This window comes from Monodelphis domestica, chromosome 3 (assembly GCF_027887165.1).
Source record: "Monodelphis domestica isolate mMonDom1 chromosome 3, mMonDom1.pri, whole genome shotgun sequence".
Lineage (NCBI taxonomy): Eukaryota > Metazoa > Chordata > Mammalia > Didelphimorphia > Didelphidae > Monodelphis > Monodelphis domestica.
In genome coordinates, this window is record NC_077229.1 from 421,995,127 (window position 1) to 422,014,055 (window position 18,929).

The 18,929-nt window shown below is 45.4% G+C and overlaps 1 protein-coding gene and 1 long non-coding RNA gene across 3 annotated transcripts in view; one reads left to right on the forward strand and one right to left on the reverse strand.

The window, feature by feature from the left end:
- SMAD7 (SMAD family member 7) overlaps positions 1–15,137 on the reverse strand; it is a 37,558-nt gene extending 22,421 nt beyond the window's left edge. Inside the window, exons 1-3 of one of the 2 annotated variants that reach the window (XM_056824407.1) lie at positions 12,278–15,137; positions 10,850–10,903; positions 3,270–3,341 (exon numbers count right to left, since the gene is read on the reverse strand). In XM_056824407.1, the coding sequence (XP_056680385.1) occupies positions 3,270–3,341; positions 10,850–10,903; positions 12,278–12,941 (790 nt within the window). In that variant the 5' untranslated portion in view covers positions 12,942–15,137. Of the gene's footprint in view, positions 1–3,269; positions 3,345–10,849; positions 10,904–12,277 lie in introns of both variants that reach the window. The other variant, XM_056824406.1, reaches the window with a different exon arrangement.
- Positions 15,138–15,179: 42 nt separating this feature from the next.
- On the forward strand, positions 15,180–17,665 carry LOC103096351 (uncharacterized). Its single transcript, XR_008917835.1, has 2 exons — positions 15,180–15,382; positions 16,384–17,665. It is a non-coding gene; the product is annotated as an uncharacterized LOC103096351 (long non-coding RNA).
- Positions 17,666–18,929: the final 1,264 nt, after the last annotated feature.

Genomic DNA, 18,929 nt, shown 5'->3' on the forward strand with positions numbered 1-18,929 from the left:
TAGTGGTGTGACTGAAATTTGGGACATAAGGGGAAAAAACCATGAAAGGTGAGAGAAAAGGAGAGGATTCTCTTTTGCGGAACAGCAACATAATCATGCTGTTCTAAGAGAGCCATCATGAGGGCTCCCCTAAAGGAGGTCGTGTGTGAGAAGGACCTCAGTAATAAGTGCTATGGCTCCTTAAAGTTCTTGGGATGTTCAGAAAACAACAGACAGGACCTTTTTGAAGAAGCGTCACATCCATAGGAATGCTGGATGCCAGGTCGCCGTGGGCATGGGACCGTTCCTTTCTGAAGACCTCCCAAAGGCATTTCATTTTCACATCCAGCTCTCCGCACGCCACCCCCACCCCCCTTTCTCCTTCTTCCCTTGCCAAAAGAATCAAGGCCCTGGCTCCGGCCTCCCCGACCTTCCTCCCACCCTGAACTGAGCCCCATTCATTAAGCCTGCTCACGCCTAGGCCAGGAAGGAAAACAGAGCACAAGGCATGTGAAAGAGACAGTCAGATTGGTTATTTCAAGGGTGAGGGAGGTGGAGAAGAACACTTACAGACAACTTTTTACGGCCCTCCCCTCCCTCCAAAGCAGTCAGCTTCTCCATTAAAACGCCCCTTCCTTTCCACCCCCACCCCGCATCCTTAAGATGGCAGGAGACATGCTAACCAGGCTCCTGCCCTCCCTCGTCTGCAGGGAAGACACACCCTGCCCAGTTGGAATGGAAAGACAAACTTCTTAAAAGGAGGAGAGGTTTGGGGTTTCTCTATTTGAGAGCACTCAAAGCCCTGGAGATGGGCCATTCAAACAATCTTTTTGATGAGTTCTGACTACTACAGTTTGTGAAGCTGAGCTTTCCCCACCCCCACGCTTCCCCCTTTTAACCCAATAAGACCCATCCAAAAAGCTGTTTCTGCAGCCAAGACTAGGGTGGGTTTTTTTCCCCCTCCCTCCAAAGCTGGGAAGGTACACTAGCTGAAGTCTCCCTGACAATGCATCTACCTCCCTAAGCTAAGAAGAAAGGTGGGTCTGCATTGGAACTTTGAAGCCTTGGGAATTAGTCAATCAAGACCTCAAATTCAAAACAAGTGTGCTTTCATGTGGAAGCCCTCAGCTTTTGCCATTGCTTTAAAATCCCCCAAGCCCCTGGCCCATCCCCCTTCTGAAACCCACAACTCTGGTATCAGCTCCTCATTAAACTAAATGGCTGCAATTACCTTCTCTGAGAAGGGAAAAAAGTGGTTAATGATTGTTTAAAAAAAAAGTTTTCCTCAGTGGGGTTGGAGAAATCCTTTGGGAACAAAAAGAGCACCAAATCCTCAGAGAACTGGGATTGGCACTGGGGGGAACGGGACTGGTAGAAAAGATGGAAAATATTTGCTGCCACTTTTTTTTTTAAAGATTAAGCAACCCTAGAGAGCCCCCTTATTAAGAAGGCACTCAACCAGCCAGTTGTGTCATTTCCTGTAGCCAGGGGCCCCCTCCTCCCCCTACCCCCACCCTTTCCTTCAGCAGACTAGACAGACAAGATGTTATCAATAACATAAACCTCTCGAAGAGCCCCCTTTCAAAAGCTACTACTTACTTCCTTTGCTTATTTCATGTGGTCCTAGGGAACAGGGCCTCCTCCCTGCATATTTCATGATTTAAAAAACAAAATTATCTAACAACATCCTTACTATGCTGACTTTTTTTTTAAGGTCCTGATTCTTTATCCCTTCTTGGGTCTTCTTTGTTTTAAGTGTCTCTCTCCAGCCTTAAAAAGCAGAGAAGATCCACAAGTTGGATTTTTCTTCCTTCCCTCAGTCCCTATTATAACCTGCTACTACTCTACTAACTTCTCCTCTTCTCCCACTTCCCCTTTTTTGAAATTTCAGTTCTCATTAAAGGCCTTTGAGTAAATAATAGACTCCCCTCTCAAATGGGTCAGAATATATATTACCGGGAAACGAAAACAAACAAGGCTGAAAGACAGCCACACCAACAGCAATTCCTGAAAGAGGGAGTTTGGGCGAGAGAGAGAATAAGCCACTCAAGGAAGGGAGGTGTTGGAAGTGAGCAAAGCAGACACCTTCACCCACCCCCACCCCCTGGGTAATATCCTGCCCCTGGGTAATAAATGGAGGATAACCCTGCAACAAATCCTTGTCAGAAAAACAGGGGAGGAGGACTTCAGGAGACACAAGGTGGATTTTAACTTTTCACAATCGGTTCTCAAGCAGCCAAGATGCCCTTAAGAAGGAGAAAGAGCTCTTAGAATGCAAAGGCCTGGCAAGGTTGGTTCTTGTTCCTGGTTAGTGTGGCACCTGTATCTGATAGTTCTTAGGACAGCCAGCTGATGATCCATCATTGCCTCCCTTCTTTAAATCTTATTTTTAAAAAGAACCATAGAGGGAGATATACCTGAGAGTCACCTGTAGTAAAAAGCTAAAGAAACTAGCACTGGGACATGCTGTTAATTCTATAACAACTGGAAAAAACAAAAAATAAAGAAACTAGTACTATACACGCAGGACCTGCTACAAGTTCCTCCTCATCAGAAATGATACCAAAAAACCATTGAACGCCCATTGGTACTCATTCATTTGGGGCCAAGCAGCACAGCAGCTATTTCTATTCCAGTAACTTTCAAGAAAGGGCATCAGTCCAACACTGCCCCGTACCCCCACCCCATTGCCCTATTGGGTTAAACACTCCAAACTCCAGACCACCAGGCAAAATATTTCACAGGGCACACCAGCCTCTCTAGCCCGATTTGCCAAGAATACCAAGCAAGTCTCTTTCATAGCTGTCTTTTCTAGACCTGTATGTCAGAATTTTCTTCCCTCACCCCTTTCACTCAGCACAGCAACAGAGATGGCCTACAGAAAACCAACTGTTTTGCCTTTTTGCCTTTAAAGTACCACAGCAATGGATCAATGACCTCAACACTGGTGTGATGGGGAACATCTATGGCAGGAAAGGAGGACGAGAATCTCTTAATAGCTAAGCTCCCAAACAAACCAACATTTAATGGGAATCACTGGAAAACTCCAACCTTGGGCCTCGGTTTGCAATATCCATTGAATTGGCCCAATAGCCTAACGACCAAAACCTTCTTGTCAGTGTCCTAGCAACAGGTGGCATAAAGTACTACCAGGTATCCATTCATCCAGTTAACACACTTAAACATAAAACAACCACAAGTCAGACTAGGTACCAAAAGGTCATCCCATTTGTCTATTTTTTTCCAAGTGGGTCAGGAAATAGCTGGGTAAATAAAGTAACAGGTCTTACCTGAAAGCCCCCCAGGGGCCAGATAATTAGTTCCCCCTGTTTCAGTAGAGGAAGGCACAGCATCTGGACACTCTGCTGCATCAGGAGTGGTAGGGGAAAGAGTTGTAAAAAAGAAAAAAGAGAGAGAGAGATTAATTTTTTTTTCTTAGCACCCTCTCAAAAACAGTGTTCAAAAGAGACCCATACATTCCAAACTATTTAGTCCAGGAAATGATGCTTATCACTAATTGTCTGCTTCAGGATTGCCGTACATCATGAGACGGACCACATTAGTTTGTCACCCTGTCTGGGCTCCATGCTACCCAGTTAATCATTAGTCAAGTCATGCAAAATTATAGACTAGCTGGAATCTCTTTTATTACAGGTTCTCCATTGAAGAAATCAAGTTGGGCATCTTTCCTTTTTTGGGCCAAGGTCAAAGGCAGTTTAGACTGCCTCCCCCTGCACAAATCTGGGTATATATTGGCACCCAAACTGTTTCCAAACCATGACTAAATATTAAAGTCTTCCCCAAGGGAAAACACTAAGTTACTTTACAGACTTAGTCACTATTCTTATACCCAAAGTTATTCACACAACTCAAAGCTTCTAAGTTGGAGCTTCTTGCTCACTAGCTTAAAAAGTCTTCTTTCTACTACCTAGGGCCTGAGTTTACAGAATCAGTGGAATGGGCTATGGACCATTCTAACTTTAGAGAAGTCACTTTGGGAGTTCCTTTTGGGATGTGGCAGAAATTCAGTAGCTTAGACAGATGGATGGACACTCAATTTTTCTCAATGCTATACTGACAAATAAAGAGATTGAGAAAAGGTCTATTTAAAAATCTCTATTTTAAATCCTATGCAAAGCCAAATTCAGATCTAATCTTCCTGGTGAAGCCTTCCTTGATCACTCCAAGGTCTCCCCTCTTCCTTTTTAGTCTCACAATACTTTATCAGATTGTCTTGGCGGTTGTGCTTTTAATGTATTATGGTCTCTTTCCCAGCTAAATTGTAAACTTCTCATACTTCATTGTATCCCCAGTGCTCAGCACTAGCATGTTATCTAAAAGCAGAGCTAGGGACTGAAGATACAAATACAAACAATTGGAGAGGCACTGCCCCCCATCCCAGCCCCAGCAAAAAAGGTAGCCTCATGTAACACAAGCACAAGACAATCAGGGGTCTCAACCAGGAGCAACTCATTCATTTCTTAGTCTCTGAAACTGGACCTATCGCAACAGTAACACTGACTTCAGAGAAATGCTACCCATTCACAGGAGTATTAAGTGCCTACAGGATAGCATATGGCTCCCTCTCCCCCAAAGATCCATCTACCCCTGTAATAAGGCATGGTAACTTGCAGTGCGGACCTCTGGATGAGAAGTATGGTAAGAACAGGCAAAAGCCAGCCTCCAAGTTTTGCCCCAGCCTGGCTAACTTCTTCCAGGCTAGGAATTGGGCTTTCCTAAAGAGAAGAATGTCCTGAGTTGGAGCCACCTCCATCAGAGGAAGACTATACCCTTTTTCCTCTCCCTCCCCCTAGTATCCAGGTCTAGTACAGAATTGTAGCAGCCTCCTCCTAGCCCCCGACAAAGTTCCTTTTCAAGAATTCTCTCCTAAAAAGCAGGGGGAGTGGGGGAAGAATGTGTGTGTAATCTCATTTTATCAGGGTAAAGTATAACTCGTAACAGGAATATACAGTTTAACAGGATACACTTAATCAAATGGAAAACAATAGGGGAGACAGGAAATGAAGTTACTTGTGAAATACTGTATACCCTCCACTTTCTAAATGCCTTTGGTGGAGAGTTTACTATGGTCCAGAGACACAGGCTCTTTAACCCTTTCTCCTACAGACCGCCCTTCACTGAAGACTGGCCCTAAAATGATGTCTAGTGGCCAAGCAAATGCCCCTCTTCATAGCATCTTTTCTTACTCCATGGGGCTAGGCTCTCTACTGGCAAACCCGGACCCCCAAGCATTTCAGGGAAGGGGTACTTTTGAGGGTGTCAACCACATCTCAGATCAAAGCTAACCTAGCCCTACACTGGCAAACCACAAGGGTTTTTATGAAATAGTATTTTGCACTTAGGCAGCACCTTTGATCTCAGGAAGAGATTTACAAACGTTAATTAGTTCTCCCTACCACCCTGTGAAATAGCCAAGTATACCTGGCTTGACACACACACACATACACACACCCTGAAGTAAACTGAGGCTGCAGTGACTAGCCCAAAGGGCCACCCAGTGAGTCAGGGCTACAACTCAGCTACCCAGACTTCCCACCCCATGGCTCTCCTTCCTCTGGCTAATCAAACCAAACATGTCACAATCTCTTCCCTCAGATATCAAAGGATCACACACCCAGAGCTGCAAGGTACAACTGGAAGGCTATCTAGTCTTCCCCTTGTAGTTGTCTAGTTGGTGACTCCCCTTTGGAATTTTCTTGGGGAAGATAGGGGAGTGGTTTGCTATTTCCTTCTCCAGTGAATTAAGGCAAATGGAAGTTAAATGACTTGCTCAGGGTCACACAGCTAAATGAGTATCTGAGGCCACATATGAACTTGGATCTTCCTGACTCTGGGTACTCTTAACCACTGAGCCATCTAGCTGCCTCAGTCTTTCCCTACCCCCCTCACCCATTTTACAGATGAGGAAACTAAGGCCTAGGGAAGTTTTAAGTGATTTGCCCACCTTGGAGGAGGCTGACCCAGGACCAGTCATTCTCCAAGGAACCTTGGAAGAGTGGTGGTAAGACAGTTAGGTAGTACTTGGCGGAGCTGCCTCTGAACCCCATCCAAAATGGAATTCATACCTCTGGGTCCTCAAAGGCAATTCTCCCCCAGAAAAGCATTGACTTGACCTTGCTTATATTTCAGCTCAGGACCATGGTCCCCCAATGCACAATGAAGGTCTGTGTCACTCCTACCTTCAAAACAATCAATATTTATCAAGCAACTAATGTGTCTAAGAGGCTATGAGGGAAACCAAAGGCATTTCCTTCCACGTGCCTCAACAGATCCTTGGAAATGCCCTGACCTCTCAGGTCAGAGGTCTTCCTCTGGAAGCCAGGAGGTCACAAAGGAAAACAGATTTGAGTTGAAGGAGTCCACTAACTAGGCCTCCTCCCCACCAGTGGGCATCAAGGTAGACAATGATGTCTTTTCAACAGACTTACAAAATCCTAATGAGAGAAGCAGAGGTCAGCAGAATTTCTCTCACAAAATTTCTTGGGAGGCCTAAACAGAAAGTGGAAAGCACTGCTAGGGACGGGTCTATGCAGCCCAGATCCAAACTGGCCAACCAGGCCAATCCAGAGAGGGATGGGGTGTGGATCAAATGAGCCCTTTCCTGCCTCCTCTGTGATAGGGTTCTTCTGATCAAAGGGAGAATGCCCCACCGTGCTAGAATAAGAGTTTTAGAATTGAGAGTAATCTTAGCAATAATCGATTCCACTTTTGGGGGGAAGAGGGGACAGTGCCAGGGGAGACCTCTGACAACTCCCAGTAAACAGATGCATTCTACCAAGGCAGATGTGCAATTCTTCTCCAACTTCCTCTTAGACAGTTGCCTAAAACACTGACGGGTTATGAGGCTACCTGCTCACAGTCAGTCACATAGCCAATACCAGAAGGAGGAAATGAATCCATCTTTCTGATGCAAGGAAAGTATCTCCATCTATTCTATAAGACTTTGCCTCTCTTATTTTTCAGCCTGGAAAATAGAGGCCATCCAAGTGACTTGCTGCCCAGGGACACACAGCTAGTTAATATTAGAGCAATAGGGTAGCTAGATGGCCTGGAGAGGGGAAGTACCAGGTTCAGATCTAACTGCAGATACTTTCCTCATCATGTGACCCTAAGCAAGTCACTTAGTCTCAGCTGCTTGGCCCTTGCCACTCTTCTGCCTTGGAACAAATACTTAGTATTGGTAAGGTACACGTTTTTGAAAAAATTAGAGTTGGAACTAAGAAGCAAGACCCCTTGCCTGATACTCCTTCCTTCCTTCCTTCCTTCCTCCTATATGTCATAGGTTAGAAACTCATTCCCCTTCAATCAGGGATTAGCAATGAAAAGAGTTCTTGGTGACCAGAGAAAAAACTTCTATCAATACTTCCCAATCCACATAATACCCCCTCCTCCACTCCTAACCCTGTCCCTTCAGTCCTTCAGCATTTTTGTTAGAGTTTATCTAACAAAAGGCAAGGGACAACGAAAACATCTCTGGACACCTGTGACTCTTAGACCCATTTCATAAACTTGGTCATGCTTAGCAGCTAAAGTGCCCCACATTCAGGAAACTGGATGGTACAGTGGGGAGAATTGATCTTGGGGTCAGAAGAGCCTTGGTTCAAATCCTCAGGAAACTGGATGGTACAGTGGGGAGAATTGATCTTGGGGTCAGAAGAGCCTTGGTTCAAATCCTGCCTTAGACCCTTAACTAACTAGCTGTGTGACCTTAGGTAAATGACTTAATCTCTCTCAGCCTCAGTTTCTTCAACATCCCTTAACCCTATAACAGACAGGCAGCTGGATGGTACTGTGGGGAGAATTGATCTTGGAGGAAGAAGAGCCTCAGTTCAAATCCTGTCTTAGACCCCTAACTAGCTAGCCAGGGGACCTTAGATAAATGACTTAATCTCTCTCAGCCTCAGTTTCTTCCTCTTAAAATGGGAGATGACAATAAGGTACTATATATAAATGCTGGCTATTGCTATAGGACAGTGATAAATAATGTCCTAACAGAGGTCAGAAAACTAGGCACCAAGAGAAGCTGCCCTGTGCTCTAGCATTTGTGAACTGCAATTGATTATTTTTTAACCATAGCAATAAAATAGCTTTCCCCAGCCTTGATGCCTCTAGCTCTTCCAAAGGGCTGTCTGCCTGCCTTACCCAGGGCCCCAACCCCCACCCCTCTAATATCCTCTTCCCAAGCCTGAGATTCCGGGGTAGGGACTCTCTTAGTTGTTAAACTGGTTATGATTTTAACAGTTTTCCATTGTAAAACCGTGTTCCTCGTTCTCACCTAGTAACCTAAGACAAACAAATTCAACCTAAGGCTTAGAAACTTAAGAGTGTGGGAGAATGAAATTCCCAGGTCAAAGAGTCTCAGAAATATACAAGGTGTTGATGAAACCTGGGGACAGCACAGAGCAGGCTGGCTCCCCTTCCCTTCTGTCTCTGGGTCCCTTCACTCACTCCCAGAGAGCTATCAGTAAAAGTTCAGCCCAGTCCCAGGCCTGTATGCCTTTTTAATGGCCATTTATAAGGACAGACCCTTTCATCCAGGACTTCCTCTCCTCCCTGTCACTGCTCCCAAATTCTTTTGGTACAAGTGCTCTCTTTCCCTCTTTCACACACACACTTTTTCCTTTTTCTGAACAAAACCTTTTGGGTGAGGAACCATTTGTTTTTGAGTTTCTGATTGGCAGGGTTGATAATTTCCCATTGGCTGATCTGGAGAACCCCCCACCCCTTCAAAATAACCCATTCATGATTTTGTGGCTTCTCTGTTTACACACATTTTGCTACCTAATGTCAACACTTGCTAATGAATAAATGTATCACTCCACTAACAGAAAATGAGGTACTGGCATGGCAAATTGGATGCTTGAATCCTGTTAATAGATTTCTCTTAGTATCTTTGCAGGAAACCTACTCTCAGGCAATCTCTCCCCTTTCCTAAAGGTTTATGCTGGCAGCTGGCCCTCCCTTCCGTAGAAGTTTTAAGATGTTAGTTTGCCCTTTTACAAAAACGGGAGGGAGACGCACCAGGGTCAAGGGTGATGCTGAGTTTTATTAATTTAGAAAATCACAAGCCTCTTAGCCCCAAGATGAAGCAAAGAACAGGATTCTTTATGTTTTTGTTTCAAAGACCCCTTGGGCAGTCTTCTGAACCTTAAAGGAGCCCTTCTCAGAATAAAGCTTTCAAGTGTATCAAATAAAACACATAAGTTAACTAACAATAGAAACCAATTCTTCTGAAGCATGGCTATCAGAATTAGCTTTGAAAACAAGTTCCTGGTACTCCAGATGAAGAATCTAGTGCCACCTCCTCTTCTGACAGACAAGGAAACTGAGGCTTAGAGGATTTTAGTCACTGGCCTGAGGTCACATGTGAAGAACGGGGCAGATATGGGATTGGAATCCTACTCTCCTAACAAGTCCAGAGCTTTTCCCATTATGCCACAGTGCTACACCTTTATTCTTGAGTATTTATAAACCAATCAAGTAACTTTCTTTCGGCAAGTTGGAGACTGATAAATCTCAGTAAACACTATACATAGGACTCAAAGTTATCTCCTCATTAATGACCATTTATCTGATATTTTGTAAATCGAAAGCAAAATATCACATGCTTTGTAGGCCATTTATTAGAAGGGAGGAACGCCTCTCTAACTTGAGGGAGATGGGGAGGAGGAGGCCCAAGTTGTGGAATCTGGATTTCAGGAACACTGTTCATTAAAGCATTTTCATTCATGACTACGCCTCAGCAAAACTTTTAATTAGAAGATGTTCCAATAGACAAAACGCATGATGTGGTGGAGCTGTTTTAATTCCAGAAGGTTCAAAGATGCTCAGGGGCCACTTTGGAGAACCCTAGGCAGGCATGCTTACTGCTGTTCCCCATTATCCCCCTTGAAGTCCAGCTTGCCCTTTCCTCACATACACTCACACTAGGTCAAGTAAAAGCTTGAAAAATTCCAACACCAGGACACAGGCACAAAGCTGATTGTGCTACAATCAATACTTTTAGACAATTAATCTTCAGAGAGATATGAAGTGGCTCCATGAAATTGGGACTCCTCCCTGATGTTATCCACCATTCTTATTTCCCCTGCACTTCTTTCTCTGCTCCTACAATGCCAGAGTCCTATTTATCTACACAGGGCCCAGCCTGCTGCCAACCAGAAGTTTATGCAGACAACCGCAACAGAGCTGGTGCCAGCCTCAAATGGGCTTCTGCCCTGGCATCCTGCCATTCAATTATAAAGCAACAGGCATGCAGAGCAAGGCTGAGAAACTTTTATGGCCCCCACCAAGAATTCTTGAGGAAACACAGAAGAAGGCTGACTTACAGGTGACCAGGGATAGGAAGTAAGACAGGGAAAACAGAGGGAGGGATTCTTTGCTTTTTCTAAAAACTCAACGGTACTACAGATCACCTTTGGCAACTTAGAAAACAGTGGGCTCTCTCTAGCCAGCTGCTTACCTATATCCAGCCTATCCCCATCAAAATGAAACTGCTGGAGTTTGTGGAAATCCCACCCCCACCCCTCCACTCTCTGGCTACTGGCATTTGAGAAATTCTTGAATTCTCCTAAAAACCTTTTACCTGTTGACAACCGTGACACCTTCTGGCGTGTATTACAGTCTAGGTAGGCTTTAAAAAATCTTAGCGCAAAAACACTCCAAAGGAACAAATTATAAAGCATTGAACACCAAGTCCCTTAGTTTCTGGGAAAAACCCAAACTTCCCAAACGAGGAGCACATTCTCTATACAACAAGCAGAACGACTCCCCGCTGCCCTTACTACACAACCGGCTTAACCATTCTATTTCCGAAGATAGGAGATGTACTTTCAAATCATCTACTCACCAGTTGGTTTGAGAAAATCCATTGGGTATCTGGAGTAGGGAGGAGGGGGAGACTCTGGAATTAAAAAAGTAAAGAGAAAATAAAGGCAGAGCCATGAGAAAAAGAGATAGAAACTTATGATAACAGTGGCATTCTTTTAGCAAAACTGTTTGTCTTAGCTCTGGGGGTTGGAGGCAGGGCCGGGAGGCGGTGATTGCCTTGATATTTAGCTGTCAGATAAACAAAAGAGGCCGCCTGGCGCCAGACTCGCTGCTATCTGCTACTCTGACTGTCTGATCCGGCCTCCCTGGCTCAGCTGAAACACTCCAGCTCTGGAAATCACCACGGATTCAGACTGCTGGATAATCCTCCCGAGCAGCACGTAGAACATTTCACAGAAAAGAGGGGAAGAAAATCCCCCCTCGCTCCCAACCTTCCCCACAACCCCACGCTCATCTCCTTCCCCGACCCCCCCCCCCAACATAAAGGAAAAAACGCCACAAGTCCTACAGATCCGCCAGCCACCCGCCGATTTCCATTTCATAACCCAACCACCCAAGAACTCAAGAAAGTTTCTAAGTTTCTAGGAGCTGCACGAAACTCTGGGACTATTTCAATGGGAACGGAGTTTCAAATTGTAAAACATTCCAAAATCAATATGCCCCGGTTCATCAAAAACAAGTATGTGCGTCAGGGGGCGGGGGCGGGGGGGGGATGGCAGCTTACGTTTATCTTACAGCACTTTAAGAATCCTTTTTGGACTATAGCTCGGAAAGGGGAAGGGGAAAGTCACTGATTAAAAGCCAGAGCTTGGAATTGTATGGACTCTCCCTTTCTCTTAGAGAAAGGATGAAGAAAAAGTAGAATCCCAAAGTCCCTCTTCAATCCAAGAGGACATCTATATAGCAGGGCTATGTACGTAGCTAGTTTTTTTCAAGTTGCCGTTGCAATCCCCGTATCCCAGGCACAGAGATCAAACTAGACTTTCCTTATTTACCAAAGGATAGGAGATTCACGTCACTAGGAACACTTCCACTTCTCTTGGAATAAATTATTTGTCTCTGCATCCCAAGCCATCTCGTACTCCTTTCTGGGAGTAGGGGCAAATGGAAGCAAGGACACTTTTTTGCACCTTCCCCCTTTTTTGGTCTCCAATTTTGAACCACTTGCACACCTACGGTTTGCATGAGTAATATCCACGCCAAATCATACTCACGGGCCTAAAGAGTGGAGAAAAGGAAGGAGGAATAGTACACCTCGGTTCTCGACCTCCCCGGGGGGGGGTTCGCCCCCCACCCCAACGCATCCTTACTATGAGCTTTTCCCCCACTAGCTATGCAGGGTGAAAAGAAAGCTGTCACACAGCTGTAAAAACTATATACCCCAATGCAACTTGTTCCACCACGGGGAAGGTGGAAAATATACTTGAAGCTAGTGGAAACTCCTTACCTAGTTCGCAGAGTCTGCTAAGGTGGTGAGGGTTGCAGCAGACCAACTCCGGGTTGTTCTTCCCGTAAGATTCACAGCAACACAACCTCTTGACTTCCGAGGAATGCCTGAGATCTGGCCACCTGAACACTTTGCACAACAACAAGGGGAGCGAGTAAGACAGCGGCGGCGGCGGTTGAGGCTGGGTAGGCTGAGTCTGGAGAGGGGACGCGGGCGGCCCCTGCCCCAGCGCCAGCCTGGAGTCCACTCTGCCAGGCAGGAGGAGGCAGGCAGTGCGGGTGCCCCCGCGGGACTCCACTGCCTGCAGTAACAACTCCAGCTGCCGCTCCTTCAGTTTCTTCAACACCGAGTGGGTTAGAGCCTTCAATTCCGCCTCCGAGCCCCCGGCAGTGCCGGAGCCCAAAGAGGGGTGATGGTGATGGTGGTGGTGGTGACCTTTGGCACCTTTGACCGACTTGCCCAGGCAACAGCCACCCCTACCAGCGCCTCCTCCTCCTCCTCCAGCCCCATGCGCCCGGCTGTCCGTCGCCCCTTCCCCCCTCGGCTCCCCTCCTCCTCCTCCTCCTCCTCCGCCTCCTCCTGCGCCCTCCTCCTCGTCCTCCCCGCCGGGCGCACGGCTCCTCCAGAGACGCCGGACGAGCACCGATCGTTTGGTCCTGAACATGCGGGACGAGGAGGCGAGGAGAAAAGTCGTTTCCCGGCTAAGGAGCGAACATGACCTCCGCACACCATGAAGAATTTGGGCGCCGAGTTGGGGCAGCAGTCGCAGGCGGCAGCAGCAGCAGCAGCAGCAGCAGGAGCCCGGGCAGGAGCGGCAGCGGCAGGAGGGACGCTCCGTAACATGCGCCAGTCTCTCGGAGCCCGAAGGGAGTGGGGGGGTTTGGGGGGGCCTGGCAGGGGAGGGACCGCTCCTCTCCGGCTTCCCCACCCCGCTCCACTGGCACCCGATTCAGGTCGTCTCGCCCAGCCTCGCAAAGGAAACAGACCGGGCTGACCAAGGAAGGATACAAAGGAAAACGGAGAAAAAACGGGGATTCAGGCGGGGTAGTTCTCCTTTCTCTCCTCACTGCCCCCCAAATGCAGAACGAAGAGGAGTAGTTTTTTAATGTCAACACCTCCAGCCTCGACTCCTTACTCGGCTAAGAACCTCAGGAAAAGGAAAATTAAGGTTTTTGTTTCTTCAATTGAGTCAGGAGAAAATGTTCTTTTCTCCTTTAAGCAACTTAATTTGGGGGTGAGAAGCTGGCAATTTTTTTTTAAAAGGCAGGCACGCGATTTAAAAAAATTTTTTTTGCACTATATCCTTAGTAACCGGATCTCCACGAATTCCATCCACACGAAGGTTCGGGGGAGGGGAAGAAAGTAAATTTCACCCTGCATGAGGTGCCTGGCTACAAGAATTATTTTTCAATTAAAAAGGGAAAAAAGTCCCAATATTCAAAATAAAAATTAAAAACAATCACCGCTGCAAGGCGCAGCCCTGGGGACGTCCAGTTGTATTGGAGTTTTCAAATAAAAAAAGAGGGGGAGACGTTTACAAAGTATCACAAAAAATTTTGTGGTGGAAAAAAATGTATCCAAGAGTTAACATCCTTTTTTTTTCTTCCAGGAGCTCCGTTCGTTCCTCTCCTTTTCTTCTGCCAAAAATACATATATATGTGTATACGTATCTTTTTTTAATCCAAAGAAAGCTTTGAATCGGCTGCTTCCACCATGCTCGTCTGATTATTATTTTAAGTGAGTCTCTCGTCTTTCCTCCCTCCTACACCTCCCAAGCGAAAGAAGAAAAAAAAAAACACGAGCCACCCACTCCTCCCCCCTCCAAAAAAAATACACCAGCCTTCACTGGCTCTCCTGGTTTTTCCGAGGTGGATCTGAGGTAGCCTTGCTGCCCCCCTCTCCGACCCCGTCCCCACTTCCTCCAGGCTCCACCGCTGGCAGGAGGGAGACAAGAGAAAAAAAACAGGTCTGAGAGGGTGATGCCGAGGCTGACAGGAGGTGAGACTGGCGACAGCTTCGCTCTCTAGCTCGCAGGCTCGCTGGCTCTCTAGCAAACGCAACTGCAGCCGTGTCTTCCTCCTCTCGGGGCTGCTCCTCACCCAAGCTCCTCGCCTCGGCTGCAGACACGCAAGCAAGCAGGAGGAGGAGGAGGAGGAGGAGGAGGAAAAGGAGGAGGGAAGATCAAAAAAAAAAAGCACGGCAGGCAGTCGCTTGTCTGGGCTCGGGGCTCCCTCGAGGGTGGCTGCTTACTTTCCGCCTCCTTCTCTTCTCCTGTGGTTCATCCGACTTTTATTTTCCTCCCAATGCACCGAGCAGCAAGCAGCGAGGTAGAAAAAAAGCTCGGACTCCCTTCTCGCCTATTTTCTCCTCCCTTTTGGGTTTTTTTTTTCCTCCTTCTTCTGGGGAGGGAGGAGACCAGCAGGCTTTGCTTTGCAAGAGGAGGCAGAGGGGAATTTTTTTTTTCTTTTAACGCGGAGTATCCTTCTTGGTCTTTGCCTTTGGCTTCTGGAGCCGGGCTCCGGTGCTTTGCAATCCCGAGGGGAGGGTAAGACTCCGGGAGAGCGAGGAGGGCAAAGGAGGATCCGAGCAGCTCCTGCCTCCCGCCTGTATTGGCTCTCACCTCCCTCTACTCGCGGACCTAGCTCCCGTGGATGCGTGAGTGTGTGTGTGTGTGTGTGTCTGTGTCTGTGTGTCTGAAGCTCGCCGCCTCCTGCACACTCTCTCCCTCCCCCTTCTTCCCTTCCTCCTCCTCCTCCTCCGCCTCCCCCGCCCCTCCTCCTCCTTCCCCCCCACACCCCCCCACCTCTCCCTGGCTCTCTCTGCTTCGCTGGTTCCACTGCGCAGTGGCGCGCCCGGCTCCGGCCTGGACACGTGACCGTCTAGACACCCTGTCGCTTTAAAAAAAAAAGCGATTGTGTTTCGCAAACAACAGATCGGGTTTCTAAAAGCTATTTCTTTTTCTTCTTCTTACCACCCCCCCCCTTTCTCTTCCTACTCCCTTCTCCTGAATTCTGGGGAGAAATTGGGGGAAGAGAGAAAGAGAAACTGAGAAGGAAAAGAATGGAAGAAAAGAGGTGGAGAGAAAAAAAGACTCCTTATGTACATGTGCGTGTATGCGTATAGGTAGCTATATATATATTATATATAATATTATATCATGTAAAGTGAGGTCTGCTGGAAGAGTTACAGCAAAGAAAATGTTAAAAGGGAAAAAGTCAAGAATGGGGTTGCATCAGCAGAATAGTCTGGGTATTGATTGCCCGGGTACTATATAGCATTTGGTCCCCTTTATCTTTCCTTTTCTCTTCCTCCTCCCCCCCCCCCCCCCCCCCCCCGTTCATTCATTTAAAGAGATCGAGAGTCCGGACCGTGATATCTACTGGGTTTTCTGCGCCGTAACCTCCCGGGGGGAGCGGGGGTGGGGGTGGGGGGACTTGTTCTCTTTTAAGAAAGACATTTAAAACTGGACTGGAGCCCCGGGAAGTCTATACTGTAGGGGAACCAGCAGAGCTCGGGCCAAGGGGTGGGGAGCCAGATGAGAATGTGACCTCACAGTCCTCTCTCGCTCTCTTCCACGCTCTTGTTTCGGTGATCACATGGAGAAGTGTGTATTGTGAACAGCTCTGGAATGTGTTTAGATTTGTGATGTGTACAGTGGGGCTTCTGGATCTTGGCAACTCCCAACACGAAGAAGTGAGTGAATGGAGGGAAGGAGAGTGTTGGAGGTAGTGGCCTGCAAATCTCGGGTTCCGTAAGAGAAGTAGACCCAACATTCCCAGCCCATTCCTCCCACCCCCAGGACAACTTAGCCAAAGGCAGAATCTGCTGCCTAGTGATGTATGGCTTTAGGGGAGAAATGCATATGGCAACACATACCCTTGGCGATATGGATGATGACATTATTGTGCTCAGGATTAGGAGTTTTATCTTCTCCATACTTCCTCAGAAAATCAGTTAGCATTTATTAAGCACCTACGATTTGCCGGGCATTCAAGTGCTTGGGATACCCAAGAGTAGAAGCGCTTTTTACCAGCCAAGATAAATGTGTAAGTTGGTGATAAGAGTAAGGAACTGAACATTCAGATAATTTTTTTTTTCCTTTTTAGACTGGACCTTTGATCATATCTGGGATGGGAGCTTCCTGAAAGGAACTCCCACTTCCAAAGGCGATCTGCACCAGCTCTGCAATTTAGAAATTTCCTTGGGGCACTGAAAGGTTAAGCAACTCGCCCTGGGTTACACAGAATTCAGAGAATCCTAATAAAATGTTTACACAAGACAAATGTTCTATTTAATTCAAGAAACATTTGCTCCGAGTGCCGTTTCCAAGTGCCCTTTGGGTTATATTAAAAATATTTCCTGCCCTCAATGGGCTTATATTCTTGAGGGGAAATACAAGGACATAGATAAGTAAATATATTCATATGTAATAAATACAAAAGAATATGAAGGGGTGTGTGTAAAAAGCTTGAGGGCATCGGGAAAGGTCCTTTGTGGAAGGTGACACCAAAGTTGATATTTTCTAATTAATCTAGGAACATATTAATGCCTAGTATTATATTAATTTTTTAAACTAGTAGCATGCTTGGCATCTACAGGGAACAAATAGCAATATGAGTTTCTAAAAAGTAAACCTCCAAATTGAGAGAATGTCATCTGACTGAGAAAGAAGTGAATTTAAGCTGTTACTAGAAAGCAAGAATTTTATAATCTCCCTTAGTAGACTGTAAACTCCTTGAGAGTAAGAGATCCTCTCTTGCTTATTTTGGTAGCTTTGCATTGCCTTTGACATAGAAGGAGCTCAGTGTGGTTGGATGACAGAATAAGACCTGAGTGGGAAAACTAAACAGGGAAAACACATCATTCTTCTGGGCTGTGTGATCAGTCTCTGGCAGAGGTCATCTAAAGGAACATTTCTGAAAGGTGGGTTCAAGAACTGGGAACATATAAATAGCTATGTCAGTCTATAGAATGCATGATGCTTATAGAGAACATGTTTCCTTAAGGTATGCACTTCTATGAGACTTTTTATTGAAAATAGGACAGTACTCTCTCATAATGGAAAGAACCCTGGATTTGGAGTCAAACGACTTGAATTTGAATCTCATTTCTGTATCACTTTACACAGGTCATTTCCTCTCTGTGTCTTAATTTTCTCATCTAAGGCTCCTTCCAATTCTTACCTCTTATGAACCCTGTTGATCACTATAATATGTATGGGGCAGCAAGTAGATAAGAGTGCCAGGCCTGGAGTCAGAAAAACTTATTTTCCAGAGTTCAAATCTCTAGCTGTGTGACCCTGGGCAAGTCACTTATCCCTGCTGGCCTCAGTTTCCTCATCTGTAAAATGAGCTGGAGAAAGAAATGTCAAACCGTTGCAGTATTTTGGCAGCCAAAACCTCATATGGGATCAAAACAAAAGAACAGCAAAATATATGAGTTTTCATCAGAAATCCAGCTAAGTCACATACAGAAAAAAAGGGAGATAGGAAGGATCTGGATCTTGATCCTTTAGTTTCATGGATTCCATCCCCATTTACAAGGGAATTCTTTAGAATTATGAATAGAACATAGGAATACTATTCTCAAGAGTTCAGAAAACACAAAAAAGGCTGGTTCATCTTCCAAAGACAGCCCTCTATAGGCAAGAATATTACATTTAGAGTCAGAGGATCTGGATTCTAATCCTAGTTCTGTTACTAATTAGGTATGACTTGGGCAAGTCAGTTCACCTATTTAGGCCTTGGTTTTCTCATCTATAAAATTAAGACATTGGACTACATTACGTCTGAGGCTCTTTTCCCAACTCTAACATTTTGTGAAGCTGGCCATCAGATGTGAGGATGGATTTTAATAAATAGAAAAAATGTCCTAGTTTAAACATATTTCTAAGCTAACTTGAGAATCTTAACAAAAAAGTTTCCTCATTACAGAAAATATGGAAAATTATGCCAATTCTTCTCCATAAAATAAAAACATGATATATGTGTATATATATATATATATATATATATATATATATATATAATGGCAAGCAGGTTTTCACAGATATGACAAAAGTTTAATCTGATATAATCAAGGTGGGAGAGTCAAGAGCATGCTAGAGCTAGATTCAAAAGCATGTGTTTCTATTTCAAATATTTACTAGCTATGTGACCCTAGGCTAATCATTTAATCTCCTGCAGCCTCAATTTACTCATCTACAAAATGGGTATGATAATAACACCTACTTCTTGGGTTGTAGTGAGGATCAAATGAGATAATATGTATAATAATATGTATTGTAAACCTTAAAGGGCCATCTAAATGCTATATTCTTTTTTTTTTCAAAGACTATGGGAGCTTTTCTTTGTTGTAACTTACAAAAAAATAAATACAATCATAACTAATTTTCATGAGCAATTTTTATGGTAACATTCTATATTCTAGACCATTTTTTCCTTAGAAAGTAATTTCTATTCTGAAGAAAACTGTTTGTAAAAATTCTCTTAAAGTAAATGCTATATTATGTCAAGGGCTTGGCTAGATAGCCCACAGATATATGTGCCTTTTGTACATAAATATATATGTGTCCTATTCTCAAGCAGTTGTGTTTTTTTTTTCACTTGGGGACAGGGATTTAATTTCCCTGCTATGAGAAAACCCGGATGAG